Here is a 17,498-nt window from a genome sequence, read left to right as displayed (position 1 = left end):
CTGACATCCATCAGGATTCATTCTGATCTGACATCCATCAGGATTCATTCTGATCTGACATCCATCAGGATTCATTCTGATCTGACATCCATCAGGATTCATTCTGATCTGACATCCATCAGGATTCATTCTGATCTGACATCCATCAGGATTCATTCTGATCTGACATCCATCATGCAGGTCAAATAAAATTGCATTTTATTTGTCACATGCTTCGTAAACAACAGGTGTAGACTAATCGTGATATGCTTATTTACGGGCCCTTCCCAACAATGCAGAGAGAAAGAAAACAGAAAAATAATAACACAAGGAATAAATACACAATGAGTAACAATAACTTGGCAATATACACGGGGTACCAGTGTACCAGGGGTACGAGGTCGGGGTACCAGGGGTACGAGGTCATTGAGGTAGATATGCACATACAGGTAGGGATAAAGTGACTAGGCAACAGGATAGATTATAAACAGTAGCAGCACAATATGTGATGAGTCAAAAGAGTTCAATGCAGATAGTCAAGGGAGCTATTTGGTTAACTATTTAGCTAACTGTGTAACAGTCTATTAACTGTCTATTAACTGTTTAACAGTCTATTGGCTTGGGGGTAGAATCTGTTCAGGGTCCTGTAGGTTCCAGACTTGGTGCATCGGTACAGACTTGGTGCATCGGTACAGACTTGGTGCATCGGTACAGACTTGGTGCATCGGTACAGACTTGGTGCATCGGTACAGACTTGGTGCATCGGTCCAGACTTGGTGCATCGGTACCGCTTGCCGTGCCGTGGCAGAGAAAACAGTCACTTGGGTGAGCACGGTCCAAAGGTTTCCAACAAGAGTTTCTATTGAACAAATTCAGGTCTGTTTATCCCCGTTTCGTTCCGTTTCCTGCCGTTTAAGAAACTTTTTTTGACATAAACGGCGCAATCAAATTAAATCAACGTTTATTTGTCACGTGCGCAGAATACAACAGGTGTAGTAGACCTTACAGTGAAATGCTTACTTACAGGCTCTAACTAATAGTGCAAAAAAAGGTATTAGGTGAACAATAGGTAAGTAAATAAATAAAAACAACTGTAAAAAGACAGTGAAAAATAACAGTAGCGAGGCTATAAAAGTAGCGAGGCTACATACAGACACCGGTTAATCGGGCTGATTGAGGTAGTATTTCCATGTAGATATGGTTAAAGTGACTATGCATATGTGATAAACAAAGAGTAGCAGCAGCGTAAAATAGGGGTTGGGGTGGGGCACACAGTGCAAATAGTCCGGGTAGCCATTTGATTACCTTTTCAGGAGTCTTATGGCTTGGGGGTAAAAACTGTTGAGAAGCCTTTTTGTCAAACTTGGCACTCCGGTACCGCTTGCCATGCGGTAGTGGAGAGAACAGTCTATGACTGGGGTGGCTGGGGTCTTTGTCAATKTTTAGGGCCTTCCTCTGACACCGCCTGGTGTAAAGGTCCTGGATGGCAGGCAGCTTAGCCACAGTGATGTACTGGGCCATACGCACTACCCTCTGTAGTGCCTTGCGGTCGGAGGCCGAGCAATTGCCGTACCAGGCAGTGATGGAACCAGTCAGGATGCACTCGATGTTGCAGCTGTAGAACCTTTTGAGGATCTCAGGACCCATGCCYAATGGCTTTGTTGTGCCCTCTTCACGACTGTCTTGGTGTGTTTGGACCATTCTAGTTTGTTGGTGATGTGGACACCAAGGAACTTGAAGCTCTCAACCTACTCCACTACAGCCCCGTCGATGAGAATGGGGGCGTGCTYGGTCCTCCTTTTCCTGTAGTCCACAATCATCTCTTTAGTCTTGGTTACATTGAGGGATAGGTTGTTATTCYGGCACCACCCGGCCAGGTCTCTGACCTCCTCCCTATAGGCTGTTTCGTCATTGTCRGTGATCAGGCCTACCACTGTTGTGTCATCTGCAAACTTAATGATGGTGTTGGAGTCGTGCCTGGCCATGCAGTCGTGGGTGAACAGGGAGTACAGAAGGGGACTGATCACGTGGCAGATGTGTTGCTACCTACCCTCACCACCTGGAGGCGGCCTGTCAGGAAGTCCAGGATCCAGTTGCAGAGGGAGGTGTTTAATCCCAGGATCCTTAGCTTAGTGATGAGCTTTGAAGGTACTATGGTGTTGAACGCTGAGCTGTAGTCAATGAATAGCATTCTCACATAGGTGTTCCTTTTGTCCAGGTGGGAAAGGGCAGTGTGGAATGCAATAGAGATTGCATCATCTGTGGATCTTTTTGGGCGGTATGCAAATTGGAGTGGGTCTAGCGTTTCTGGGATAATGGTGTTGATGTGAGCCATTACCAGCCTTCAAAGCACTTTATGGCTACGGACGTGAGTGCTACGGGTCTGTAGTCATTTAGGCAGGTTGCCTTCGTGTTCTTGGGCACAGGGACTATGGTGGTCTGCTTGAAACATGTTGGTATTACAGACTCAATCAGGGACATGTTGAAAATGTCAGTGAAGACACCTGCCAGTTGGTCAGCACATGCCCGGAGCACACGTCCTGGTAATCTGTCTGGCCCAGMAGCCTTGTGAATGTTGACCTGTTTAAAGGTCATACTCAGGTCAGCTACGGAGAGCATGATCACACAGTCGTCCGGAACAGCTGATGCTCTAATGCATGTCTCAGTGTTGCTTGCCTCGAAGCGAGCATAGAAGTGATTTAGCTCGTCTGGTAGGCTCGTGTCACTGGGCAGTTTGCTGCTGTGCTTCCCTTTGTAGTCTCTAACAGTTTGCAGGTCCTGCCACATCCGACGAGCGTTGGAGCCGGTGTAGTATGATTCAATCTTAGCCCTGTATTGAAGCTTTGCCTGTTTGATGGTTTGTCGCAGGGCATAGCAGGATTTCTAATAAGCTTCTGGGTTAGAGTCCCGCACCTTGAAAGCGGAAGCTCTACCCTTTAGCTCAGTGCGGATGTTGCCTGTAATCCATGGCTTCTGGTTGGGGTATGACGTACAGTCACTGTGGGGATRACGTCCTCGATGCACTTATTGATAAAGCCAGTGGCTGATGTGGTGTACTCCTCAATGCCATCGGAAGAACCCCCGGAATGAATAMACCCCTGATCACGCGTAAACACAGGTTACTCTCATAGCAGCCATGAACGGTGCAAAGTACAGAGAGATCCTTAATGAAAACCTGCTCCAGAGCGGTCAGGACCTCAGACTAAGGCGAATGTTCACCTTCCAACAGGACAACAACCCTAAGCACACAGCCAAGACAAAGCAGGAGTGGCTTCGGGACAAGTCTCTGAATGTCCTTGAGTRGCTTAGCCAGAGCCCAGACTTGAACACGATCAAACATATTTRGAGAGACCTGAAAAAAAGCTGTACAGTGACGCTCCTCATTCAACCTGACAGAGCTTGAGAGGATCTGCAGAGAAGAATGGGAGAAACTCCCCAAATACGGGTGTGCCAAGCTTGTAGCGTCATACCCAAGAAGACTTGAGGTTGTATTTGCKGCCAAAGGTGCTTCAACAAAGTACTGAGTRAACGGTCTGAATACTTACAGTATGTMCATGTGATATTTGAGATGTTTTATTTTTAATACATTTGCCCCCCAAAAAATKGCTTTGTCATTATGTGATATTGTGATGTCATTATGGGGTATTGTGATGTCATTATGTGATATTGTGATGTCATTATGGGGTATTGTGATGTCATTATGGGGTATTGTGATGTCATTATGTGATATTGTGTGTAGATTGATGAGGGGGAAAAAAATTAAAAATCAATTTTAGAATTAGGCTGTAACGGAACAAAATGTGGAAGAAGTCAAGGGATCTGAATAATTCCTGAATGCACTGTATAGGGATTACCAACTGGGGTCACTTTGACCACAATAAGAAACTATTGGAAAAAGCAACAGTGATAGTAATATATCAACTCATTCTTGCACATGTACAGTTGAAGTCGGAAGTTTACATACAACTAGGCCAAATACATTTAAACTCAGTTTTTCACAAATCCTGACATTTAATCCTAGCAAAAATTCCCTGTTTTAGGTCAGTTAGGATCACCACTTTATTTTGTGAATTTGAAATGTCAGAATAATAGTAGAGAGAATTATTTATTTCAGCTTTTGTTAACAAGCAATTTGTGGAGTGGTTGAAAACTACTTTAATGACTCCAACCTAAGTGTATGTAAACTAGGTTGCTTTTCCTTCACTCTGCTGTCCAACTCATCCCAAACCATCTCAATTTGGATGAGGTCGGGTGACTGTGGAGGCCAGGTCATCTGATGCAGCACTCCATCACTCTCCTTCTTGGTCAAATAGCCCTTACACAGCCTGGAGGTGTGATGGATCATTGTCATGTTGAAAATCAAATGATAGTCCCACTAAGCGCAAACCAGATGGGATGGGGTATTGCTGCAGAATGCTGTGGTAGCCATGCTGGTTAAATGTGCCTTGAATTATAAATAAATCACTGACAGTGTCACCAGTAAAGCACCTCCACTCCGTCACACCTCCTCCTCCGTGCTTCACGGTGGGAACCACACATGCAGAGATCATCCGTTCACCTACTGTGCATCTCACAAAGACACTGCGTTTAGAACCAAAAATCTCAAATTTGGACAAAAATCTCATCAGACCAACAGATTCCCACCGGTCTAATGTTCATTGCTCGTGTTTCTTGGCCCAAGCAAGTCTCTTCTTATTATTGGTGTCCTTTAGTAGTGGTTTCTTTGCTGCAATTAGACCATAAAGGCCTGATTCACACAGTCTCCTCTGAACAGTTGATGTTGAGATGTGTCTGTTACTGTAACTCTGTGAATCATTTATTTGGGCTGCAATTTCTGAGGCTGGGAACTATAATGAACTTATCCTCTGCAGCAGAAGACTCTGCATCTTCCTCTCCTGTGGTGGTTCTCATGAGAGACAGTTTCATCATAGCGCTTGATGGTTTTTGCGACTGCACTTGAAAAAGCTTTCAAAGTTCTTGACATTTTCCGAATTGACTGACCTTCATGTCTTAAAGTAATCATGGACTGTCGTTTCTCTTTGCTTATTTCAGCTGTTCTTGCCATAATATGGACTTGGTCTTTTACCAAATAGGGCTATCTTCTGTATACCACCCCTACCTTGTCACAACACAACTGATTGGCTCAAACACATTAAGAAGGAAAATATTCCCCAAATAAAYGTTTAACTGTTAATTGAAATGCATTCCAGGTGACTACACCATGAAGTTGGTTGAGAGAATGCCAACAGTGTGCAAAGCTGTCATCAAGGCAAAAGGTGGATACTTTGAAGAATCTCAAATATAAAATATATTTTGATTTGTTTAACACTTTTTTGGTTACTACATGATTCCATGTGTGYTATTTCATAGTTTTGATGTCTTCACTATTATTCTACAATGTAGAAAATAGTAAAAATAAAGAGAAACCCTGTAATGAGTAAGTCTGTCCAAACTTTTGACTGGTACTGTATATAATATTGGAGGATATTATAGGAATTCTGGTATATATATATATATAGCCTTCCCCTTAGAATAAAACATTTTCTGAGAATACACACCAATACATCACTATGTCTTTTTTCAAAGGGTATCTGGTTTCTCTGTCACAGTTCTACCAAGTATTCATACCAGCGACTGACTTTTATGAGCTGTTATGAGCTGTTATGAGCTGTTATGAGCTGTTATGAGCTGTTATGAGCTGTTATGACTGGATCTAAGCCTATATGTAAGGTCATTTAGATGTTGTACACAGTCATACCGAGGTCCAACCATAAGCGAGTCCATAAGGTGTACCATCTCTGCAGGGGATGTCTATCTGTTCAAAATCACTGATACAGGTCCCCCCCCCCTTATAACCTCTGGAGATGTGTATTATATCTCTCACTGGGATAATGAGACTGTACTCGGCCAATCTACCGCCGGCTCACTTTATGGTGAGAGACATCGCTCCTATTTTATTTTTTATTTTTCAAAGATAATGAGGTGACAATGTATTCAACCGACCTTAGRGGGGGGGGGGGGGGGGGGGGAGACATTCTACAGCACTTATCCACAGTCTTTGATCAGAGATCCAGCTGTCTCTCTGGGTGTCTGCGGCCCGTGAAAGCTGTGTCTGTATCCCAAATGGCAACCTTTTCCCTTTATAGTGCACTACTTTTGACCAGGGATCATACGGGCTCTAGTCTAAAGTAGTGCACTACATAGGGAATAGGGTGCCATTGTGGGACACATATTGTCTGTTCAATCACCACTGTTGTCATGGATATCAATTTACTGTGTATTTTATCAACCGAACATTTTGACTAGATCTAACTGATTGTTTTTAGGTCAAAGAAAACAAGGCCTACAATGTAAAAAGAGTTGTGTAGCTAATTCTGCTGTCCCTTTGGCTGGCTAACCCACCTACCCTTGACCTCATGTCTTGCTGTGTGTTTGATACTAGACAAAATCCCATAATCCATATTACAATCACAGTTTACCAATGTAGGTTCTGGGAGTTTTAACGTTGGATTTGAACATTTATGGCTGCTTTCATTAACACTATGTCCTTTTGGAGGTTGCATTGATTCATTCTGACCGATATCCAATATGATGTGATGCTTATTTTGACCGATATTCATATGATGTGATGCTTTATTCTGATGACATAATCATGATGTGATGCTTTATTCTGACTGATATCAATATGATGTGATGCTTTATTCTGATGATATCCAAATGATGGTGTGCTTTATTCTGACTGATATCCAATATGATGTGATGCTTTATTCTGACTGATATCCAACATGATGTGATGCTTTATTCTGACTGATATCCAATATGATGTGATGCTTTATTCTGCCGATATCCAATATGATGTGATGCTTTTTTCTGACTGATATCCAACATGATGTGATGCTTTTTCTGACTGATATCCAATATGATGTGATGCTTTTCTGATGATATCCATATGATGTGATGCTTTATTCTGACTGATATCCAATATGATGTGATGCTTTATTCTGACTGATATCCAATATGATGTGATGCTTTTTCTGACTGTATCCAATATGATGTGATGCTTTTCTGATGATATCTTGATTTCTATTCTGACTGATATCCAATATGATGTGATGCTTTATTCTGACTGATATCCAATATGATGTGATGCTTTATTCTGACGATATCCAATATGATGTTGGATGCTTTATTCTGACTGATATCAAATGATGTGATGCTTTATTGACTGATATCCAATATGATGTGATGCTTTATTCTGACGATATCCAATATGAATGTGATGCTTATATTCTGACTGTATCAATATGATGTGATGCTTTATTCTGAGAATAACATATTTGATGCTTTATTCTGACTGATATAAGTATTTGAGCTTTGCTAATATATATTTGAAGGCAGCACATTACAGACAGAACAGCACTGCGTGGCATCTAGGCCTCCTCCAGTCCTCTTCATCAGATGGGATTTTCCTCAAGCCCTTTATTCATGAATATGAAGATCTCCATCACATCACAGAGACCATGAATATAGATGGATCCCACCCCCCCCCCCATCTGCTCCATGTGTTGTGATGCCAACATGACCACTGTAATTTCTTATCCTTTTACACTCCCCTTTTTTTCTTTGAGAAATAAACATGCTGTGTTAGATAGATTTTTTGACATTGGTCAACTGACAATATGTCAATATCAAGCTGGGCGTTTTTCCCTTTTATGTATTATATTGACAAAAGAGTTTAAATCTGTGCTCAAAAAAATCTCAAATGTCACTGTGAATGTGTCAGTGATTTCAAAAAGCAGCATTCCCATGTCCTGTAAGGCTTTAGGGCTTAAACCCTTTCAGACTACCTTGGAGACCACCTGAGTTAGAGCTCAAACATATTGTACATATTAGTAATTTCTCCATTCAACAAGATAAACATATAGATTCCGTGCATCAAGGATTTTTTGGGGGGTGAAGTTGGAATTAGCACTTGGAAATTGGAAGCCTGTGCTAAATGACCTCAGTAAAAGCTATACAGTGTGATATCTGTTTAGAATCTTTTCCATACACGGATGTGTTAGATCCTTCCAGACCAAATTTAACTTGGCTTTGAGTTATAATTCTTATAACTCAGTAAGAGCCTCATTAAAAACAAAAAAAAAACGTAGCATCCAATTTCCTAATATTTCATCACAGTACCTCAATAATTATGCAGGGTTATTAGCTGAAGCTTTTGTCCTTGGTTCACTTAATTCAGGTTGACGTTTCTTGCTAACAGTAGTGGTAGACTGGGATCTTTGATTTCCCCAGTCTGTAGTGGGTATGTATCAGCAAGTCCTCCACAATACAACAGTGCCCTCTACTGGTGCTTTAGAATATAACACAAACATCTGGAGCGCACTATTCATGTCGATATTACAGAGAACCACTCAATATTACAGAGAGCTCTTGCATGTGTTTACAGACAACAACAACAACAACATAATAAACACCATCTCCCCAAACCAGAAACCAATTATTTTAAAGACAAAGCAGATAAATGGATGTCTTCCTGCCTGTATAGAATGGTTAGTCTGAGCACATGGAGTGTTCAAATGGACAGAGTACTTCAGGAGTGCTTTCAGAGCATTTTTTCATATGCAAACATGTTGTAGAACAAATCTTGCATACATAAATGACTGTTATCAGAGACCTCTTTTAAACCCCCCAAAAATTGTGACAAGTACACAGATACTGTAGTCACATACATAAAGGACAATTGTTTCATTTTTCATATATTCTCATTCCTATTATGGATTGATGCTATTTTTTTGGTTCAAGTAACAGCTAGAGATCACTGGTGTTATCCTGTACTAGGGTGGTTTCCTACTGTATAGAGCCTCTCTACTGTATATAGCCCCTCTTACTATCGGTTATTAGCACTCTACTGGAATAGAATCACTCTCTACTGTATATAACCTCTCTACTGTATAATTAGCCTCTAATACTGTATATAGCGTTCTACTAGTGTAATAGCCTCTACTGTTATATACTCTCTACTGTATATAACCTCAGAGGGAACTGATTATTAAAGCCCAGCAAATGTAATATAGCCTCGCTCCTGAGTAATAATGCTTCAGCAGAGTATACTGCTCGTCTATGAGTTATAAGCTCGTTACTGTAATACGAATAGCCTTCTCTACTGGTATAAACCCGCTAACTAAAAGTATAAAAAACTGGGCCTCTACTGATTATAGCCTCTACTTACATGTTATATAGGGCCTACTTATATGCACACTGTATATATGCTGTTATGTTATAATAGCCTACGGCTACTGTATATAGCCTCGCTACTGTATATAGCCCTCTACTGTTATACGTTGTATTTATAGCCTCGCTACTGGTTATACAGCCTCTCTACTGTATACAGCCTCTCTACTGTTATATACCTGTATTATAGCCTCTCTACTATTTATAGCCTCGCTACTGTTATAGCCTCGCTACTGTATATAGCCTCGCTACTGTATATAGCCTCTACTGTAAATAGCCTCGCTACTGTATATAGCTCTACGTACCTCGCTACTGATATAAGCCTCATACTGTATATAGCCTCTCTACTGTTATAGCCTCACTACTGTTATAGCTCTCTCTACTGTATATAGCCTCGCTACAGTATATAGCCTCTCTACTGTATATAGCCTTCGCTAGCTGTATATATAGCCTCGCTACTGTAATATAGCCTCTCTTACTGAATATAGCCTCGCCTCGTAAGCTGCTACTGTAATAGCCTGCTCTATGTATATACTTCATGCCCTCTACTGTATATAGCCTCTACTGTATATACTCGCTACTGTATATACGCTCGCTACTTTTAGCCTCGCTACTTTTAGCCTCGTACTGTATATAGCCTACGTTATGCCTCGTCTGTATATAGCCTCTCTACTGTATGCCCTCTATGTATATAGCCCTCTACTGTATATAGCCTTCTACTTTATATAGCCTCTCTACTTTGTATAGCCTCGCTACTGTATATACCTCTCTACTAGTTATATTTCACTGTCTTTTTACTGTTGTTTTTTATTTCCTTACTTATCTATTGTTCACCTAATATCTCTTTTTTACTTRCAAATTGCATTGTTGGTTAGGGCCTGTAAGTAAAGCATTTCACTGGTAGGTCTACACCTGTTGTATTCGGCGCACATAACAAATTATCTTTGATTTGATAATAATGAGTTTTCAAAGTGGAAATTACAAACTTCAAAAGCTTTTATAAACTTCAAATACACTACAAGTTTTACATTTCCCGCATAGAAGGAAAATTCTCCTGCAACAGGGTGATCAAATTAAAGGTCCTACATTTCTACCAGAAATAAGATTTTGCCCTTTAAAATTGGTTTCCTTGTAGAAAGTATCGGACGTACAACTGAAAGACAATCACCTGAAGGGAGGTGTGATTCAACTCACTGCTTGGACCCCATTTCCACTCTCCACTTACACTTTTTTTCAAACACAAAAGAGGAAGAAAATGTACTACTTTAAAATGCTGTCACAGACGCCATAATGGCACAGATACAAAGTCCCTCRGAAACATGGTTCCTACCTGGTCACAGAAGCACAGTTTACATCTTGCGCTAACATGTGGGTTTCCTGATCTGATCAATATGATCCAATCACTATCTGATCGAGGATTGCCACCTCTAGACATGGTATCAAAATGTGTCTCTTGTCCAGTCAGTGTCCGCGTTATGACCAGATTTCCGTGTATGCTAATTATTTCACAGATATATTTTTCTAAATAATACTTATTTATTCATTTTTAGACATTGACGCCATAAGTCAAYGGTGTCACCCGTCATTGATTTTTGAGGGTGGTAAAAATTACGATTTAAATGGTTTCACCGTCTAGATCCGTCTTCACATGTGGTCAGGAAGATGTGTCTGTTAATCGTTTACACGTGTCTAAAAATGTGGGCACAAACAGAATATTGACAAAAATCATGAGAAAGGAGTCATGTAAACACCAGGTATGAACGGGGTTTTAAAAATAGCAGAAACTCATATCCAGGGCAACTTACAAACACAAAAGAGGACAATGAAGTCGTTTTATTTCTAGATCTGTATGCAGTGTAAAAATCAGGATAAAAATCTACATTTGGCCTCAGAGCATGTCAATACATTTGTAATATTCCAAGCTGAGCGATCCTCAGTGTAAACAGAATAAAGTCCTGTTGTTTACAGATGAACTCAACAGGCCATGTTGTGAAAGAGTCTGTACACATGGTGATAACGTAGTAACTCAAAGCTGTATTAATGTTCTCAACGTCATATAGGGCCGGATTCCCAGACACAGATAAAGCCTAGGCCTAGTCCTAAACAACAACAAAAAAATGTGTTTCGTGGAGATTCTCCATTGAAAGTCTATCTTAGTACAAGACTGGGCTTAATCCGTGTCTGGGAAACCAGCCCACAGTATATTCATAAGTCAGTAGCAAACATGAAGTCAAATAAAAAAAGAAGGGCATATTGTTTAATTACAATGTAACGTTTAACTAGAATGCCAAAATATAAAACCAACATCTGGAGATGACAATAATGGTTTAGGAATGATGTGAGGTTATAAAGATGACTGCAATTTTGACAAACTTGCAAAAAAAATCTTTACAGTAATGCGCAATATCAATATGATATATTTATATATTCACGATTGTGTAAACATAATTTTTAAAACATGTACAAAACATTTTGTAAGACAGGCTAATGACTTTGGTGTAATTCATCTATAGCTTCCAAGAAAAAAGAAAAGAAAAGAAAAAACATTTTGAAAAATGTCCTTTAGATGTCTTTCCTTTCTAAAAAACGATATCCATTACGAGTAACTTCCTCAAATTGGTCTGACAAAGCATCCCGCTATTGTACTTTACAAACTCATCATCTTCAGTATTATTCACAGTGGTCTTTCTTTTTAAAAAACTGTTTGTCCAAGAGTAGAAATCCTTGGTACCAGAGCACCTTCACCCAGATACGAAGTGAACCAGTTAACAACAGAGATCTATTCATTTCCAGGTGGCTAAAAGAGAGATATATATTTTAGAATATAAATCAAAAAAAAGATTCATATGTGATGAGACAAATATATAGAATGCTACTGTATAAATGTAAAAGTATCAATTATACCCCCTAAGGTCCATCTCTGTGCACCCGCGGAAATCTAATTAGCATAATACAACAACAAACCAATCCAAATCGGTCCGTTTAAGCYAGGGATATCTGGGATTTTTGTTGTTGTTGTTTTTCTGCATTGGATGTATCTCAATCCATCATATCCGCCTATTTCGACAGAGCTACACTGATGCCCGTCAGACAATGAGATCCACCCCAAAAATGTTTTTTTTTTCTTTACAAAATCTTATGCAACGTCCAAACTATTATGACCCCTCTATGTAAAGATGAGACTCTCACACACATGATGGTGTTCTTCATTTGGCTCTACAAACCCCCATAAGTTTCTTGGAACCTCTCTGAACTCGGTACAGCCGATTTTGCCAACTTCTGTCTGTAGTGTCCGAACTGTTTGGGCTACACACTAATATGACACCCCCCCCCCCCTCTATGTAAAGGTTAGACTCTCATTACCAAGTGCATGCCTCGCAAGACTCGTCTGAAAGTCCCCCGGGTATCAGTTGAAAAAAATTTATGGAAGTATACTGTATATGGAGACTGTTCAGTGCCAAAAATAAAGGGTTAAATACAAGTCCCCCCCCAAAAAAATAACAAATGTTTCCTGAACTTTCTTATACCTCTCAGATATAGGGTCAGACACTTCCGAACAAACTTCCTCCAGATGTTTAGGGGGGACTATCTGTTGTTGCACGTAGTGAATCTGTTATTCAATGTTTGTATTTGCTAATAGCAGTAAGGACAAATAAAAATGTTAATCAAAAAACATTTTTACATAATTTTTTGATACTTCAAGGGGTCTTAAAATTCTAAATCAAATAGCTAAATGACCCTTGGTATGACCTTCTGAAAACAATTCCATATAGCTTAGTAGAACCCCCCCTCCACCTGCTTAGACAGGGCTTAGACTGTTCAGTGATAAAAAAATAAGTGGTTATATACATGTAAAAAAAAAAATACAAATGCTTCCTGATCATTCTTAAATCTCTCAGATATAGGGACTTCCTCTAGATTTTGTTTTGGGACTATCTGTTGTTCCATGTAGTGAATCTGTTATTCAATGCGTTTGTATTGGCTAATAGCAAGCCAAACAAAAATGTTCATCAAATAATGATTTTGTTATACTTCAATGGGTCGTAAAATCCCCCTCCCCTGGCTTAGACAGGGTTTCGACTCTTATGGGTTAAATGTCATTTCTTTCGTGGTATCATATGGAAAACATTATTTTCTGACAGACCATTTTAACAGAGCAAACATATCAACAAGAGTGTGGCAGAGTTTCCTACTTTTTTAACCACTACTATGCAGATTGTTGATCCGTAGATATGGTAAAGTACATTCTCATAATCAAAGAGAAAATCCTTGGACAATGAAAATCACTGTTGATAGAAACAATGGTTTGTGAGGAATGCAATATAGGTTTGCCTTTACAGTAGAAAAAACATCAGTGGTGACATCATAACCTGTTTCCTGTGTGGTGTTCCAGGGGGTTGTAGGGAGTTGTAGTCCTCAAGGTATTCTCACAACTACAACACAGGCTCCAGCCCTTCCGATGTTGAGATTGACCTCCTATTGGATACATACAGTACAGGGTGATGAAAGGTCATACAGTCTGTATTAAAAATGGATTACAGTAAGGAATTGTGCCAGGCTATTGGAATTGAGAAATTATGGGTCGAAAAGCATTCTAAGAAAATCTAAGGAATAATTCAAGTTACCTCAGTCCATTCATTGTTCTGTGCATCATAGGACTCAACACTGTTCAGGTAGGATGTTCCGTCGTATCCTCCGACAGCGTATAGCCTGTCTCCTAGCAGACAGATACCTACAGCATCTCTGGGGACACTCAGAGAGGACACCGTGGTCCATGTGTCTGTTTTGGGATCATACCTGCAGTGACATAGAGGAAATACAGGGATAAAGGGAAATGCATGAAGAAGTGTAGTGAACACTGGGATATTTAAGAGATACAGAGCAAAGATTAAGCATGTCCATGGATGAATTCAACAATATCTTGTGACTTTTTTTAATGTTGTTTTCAATTGAATTGTTTTGACAAGATGGTATTCTATTCATTGATAGGGTCACATGCAGTGTGTATCAGATACAGGTAGATTTTTTACAGAATAGCCAGCAGAGGGTGACAGAAGCCAGATAATCACACTGCTAAAACCAACTACCACGGAAAGAATGACGTGTCTTGGGTTTGCCCTGTACATGCAGACAGACAGAGGCAATGGCCACGTTTGAGAGCATCAGAACTGTGATGCATCGTGTGTAAATTGTGACTGACTGACTGATCTACAAAATAATAATGAGTAGTTATTTATGATGCAACGTTTTTTTTTGTGCAGATCGGTCTGTCGGCAGTCGCCTGCACCGTCAGCTGCGATCTCAAACAAACCCAATGGGCGCGTTCGAGATTGCAGCCGACTTTAAAGGCGAGTTGAGACAGACTGGTGACAAATCACCTTGCATCACAAAATGAACTACTCAGTCTTATATTACCCATGATACATCACAGTTTTAATGCTCTCGAACACGGCCAAAGTCTCAGAAAAGCACCTCAAACACACCCACAACCTAAAAAGTCTCTGTGTCTCCATAGCTATAGCTATACTTCATCGTCAAAAAATCCATGAGTCTATAACAAGACAGATGGAAAAAACGATGTTGCCTTTTTTTGTTGCTCTAGTACAGTACTGACATAGGCTACATTCTGATTCTCTGCCCTCCTCCCAAAAGTGTGCACTTCCATTTCTGTCATGGATTTAAAAGCATTAGATTGGTGTAAGCCTTGGCTAGAGGGAGTGTCCACCATTGTTGAATGCATTTCAGGAAGTGTGCAAGTCCCAAGAATCGAAACGCAGCCTTACTGTAGACTAAAGCTATGTTTTTTGACCTCTCTACTCAGTCTGGGAGTCTGGAGCAGTGTGTTTTGACCTCTCTACTCAGTCTGGGAGTCTGGAGCAGTGTGTTTTTACCTCTCTACTCAGTCTGGGAGTCTGGAGCAGTGTGTTTTTACCTCTCTACACAGTCTGAGAGTCTGGGAGCAGTGTTTTTTTACCTCTCTACACAGTCTGAGAGTCTGGAGCAGTGTTTTTTTACCTCTCTACACAGTCTGAGAGTCTGGAGCAGTGGTTGGACGCCTGGGCATCATGACCACCCACAGCATAGAGGAAGCTGTTGTACGTGGCCACACCCACCCCTCCTCTCCTCTTCGCCATGGGGGCACACATGCTCCACTTGTTGGTGTGTGGATCAAAGCATTCCATCGACCGCAGACACGAGCTCCCATCCCGACCGCCAACTGCAAACAATCTGTAAGGACAATAAAAGCGTTACAAATCTGACTTTGGATGCTGCTCAGAAATGATGCTCATTTCTCTTCAAGAAATGTTGTGTCGGTCATTCCTAGAAAGTATTGTCTTTTAAGGGAGGGAGAATCCCAGGTTTCCTTTGCAGAGAGGGGTGGAGAAACATATTCCTTAGCAGAGAGGTGTGGAAAGGTGGAGAAACATATTCCTTAGCAGAGAGGTGTGGAGGGGTGGAGAAACATATTCCTTAGCAGAGAGGTTTCGCACCCCGCCTCCATCCATCTCTGCTTGGATAAATGTTCTCTCGCACCAGTTTTTCGGCGCATTAACACTTCTCTGCTAAGGATTATGTGTTCTCCCTTTGCCACACTTTCTCTTTTGCTAGGGATATTGATGTTTATCGGGACACAGCCACCGTTACACATCAGCTGTCTCTGGGCTAAGGAAGTGGAATGATTTGCTCCATCGCCTCCCATGCCGCTCTCGTAGGCTAAGGAATGATGCTTTCTCCACGCCCATTATTCCATCCTCTCTGGCTAAGGATTTAAATGTTTTCTTATCCACCAGACTCCTCCACATGGTCCTTCTCTGCTAAGGAACATAGTAGATTTCTCCGCACCGTTTTTCCATTACCGATTCTTCTGGCCTAAGAGTAATTCCATGTTTCTGCGCAATCCGTGTTCCATCCCTTCTCTGCTCGCGCTAAGGCAAGTTGTCTTCTTACTCCACCTCTCCATCTCGCCGTCTCAGTGCTAAGTGAATCATGTTTACTTCCACCCCATGCCACAAGGGTTGCTCTCTGGGCTAAGAGAAGATGTTTTCTTCCACGGGCGGGCCTGGCCCACGCATGCCTCCCGATTATTATCTCGTGCTAGGGAAGATGAGGTGGGTTCTAAACCACCTTTTGCCAGGAGCTACCATTTCCCCAGTCTCTGCTAAGTGGATAACATGTTTCTAGCGGCACCGTATTCCCATACCTCTCTGCATAAGGAATATTGTTTCTCTGCACCCGATGCCGCACCGTCTCATGAGTTTTGGCTTAAGGGGAATATGTTGTAGATCTGCGGCCCTTTCCAGAACAATGTGGTCGTGGGCTCTGCTAAGGAATAATGTTCTCCACCGCCTCTACTGGACAAAGTAGACCAACGCTGGGATTCTGCCTTTCCCTTAAAAGAACAGTACTTTGTCTAAGCGCTATTGAACCGACATCAAGCATTTTTTTCGAAGAGGAAATTTGAGCGGGCAAATAACATTTCTGGAGCAAGGGGAATTCTAAATAGTTTAGAGGTAATTTGGTGTGTCAGTTGGTTAAGTAGGTGGTAGGAAGCGGCTTTTTATTGTCTCTTAAAGATTGTTTTGCTGCAGTTTGGGGCGGTCGGGATGTGGAGCTCGTGTCTGCGGTCGATGGAATGCTTTGATCCACACACCAACAAGTGGAGTGCATGTGTGCCCCCATGGCGAAGAGGAGAGGAGGGGTGGGTGTGGCCACGTAACAACAGCTTCCCTCTACGCTGTGGGTGGTCATGATGCCCGGCGCGTCCAACATCACTGCTCCAGACTCTCAGACTGTGTAGAGAGGTAAAAAAACACTGCTCCAGATCTCTCAGACTGTGATTAGAGAGGTAAAAAAACACTGCTCCCAGACTCCCAGATACTGGGAGTGACAGAGGTAAAAATCACACTGCTCCAGACTCCAGACTGAGTAGAGAGGTAAAACACACACTGCTCGATCGCAGACTCCCAGTGCTGAGTAGAGAGGTCAAAAAAACAGCATGGTATAAGACTCCAGGATTCTCCAGACTAGAGGTAGGAGAGTGCGTCTCAAGAAACATAGGTGTGCTTTAGTGTCTTGAGGCGAGGTAAGTTAGGGCGCTGGCGTTTACGTTTATTCTTCGGGGACTCGGGGACTTTTCGCACACTTCGCTGAAGAATGCAATTCAAGGCAATGGTGGACAACTCACTCATAGGCCTAAGCTCCTTGCTATGGACCACTCTGCAATCTAATGAGCTTTTAAATCCATTGAGCAGGAAACACGGTTGGAAGCATGGGCAACAAACGTCTTC

The 17,498-nt window shown here is 41.4% G+C and overlaps 1 protein-coding gene across 2 annotated transcripts in view; it reads right to left on the bottom strand.

The window, feature by feature from the left end:
* Positions 1-11,028: 11,028 nt before the first annotated feature.
* LOC112068518 (kelch-like protein 4) overlaps positions 11,029-17,498 on the bottom strand; it is a 113,838-nt gene continuing 107,368 nt past the window's right edge. For both annotated transcript variants that reach the window (XM_024135676.2, XM_024135675.2), the window contains exons 10-12: positions 15,226-15,438; positions 13,836-14,007; positions 11,029-13,686 (exon numbers count right to left, since the gene is read on the bottom strand). In XM_024135676.2, coding sequence (XP_023991444.1) covers positions 13,627-13,686; positions 13,836-14,007; positions 15,226-15,438 — 445 coding nt within the window. In that variant the 3' untranslated portion in view covers positions 11,029-13,626. The remainder of the gene's footprint in view (positions 13,687-13,835; positions 14,008-15,225; positions 15,439-17,498) is intronic.

Source organism: Salvelinus sp. IW2-2015, unplaced genomic scaffold, assembly GCF_002910315.2.
Source record: "Salvelinus sp. IW2-2015 unplaced genomic scaffold, ASM291031v2 Un_scaffold552, whole genome shotgun sequence".
Classification (NCBI taxonomy): domain Eukaryota; kingdom Metazoa; phylum Chordata; class Actinopteri; order Salmoniformes; family Salmonidae; genus Salvelinus; species Salvelinus sp. IW2-2015.
Note: the sequence above shows the minus strand (reverse complement) of the source record. Positions and strands in the feature narration are given on the sequence as shown.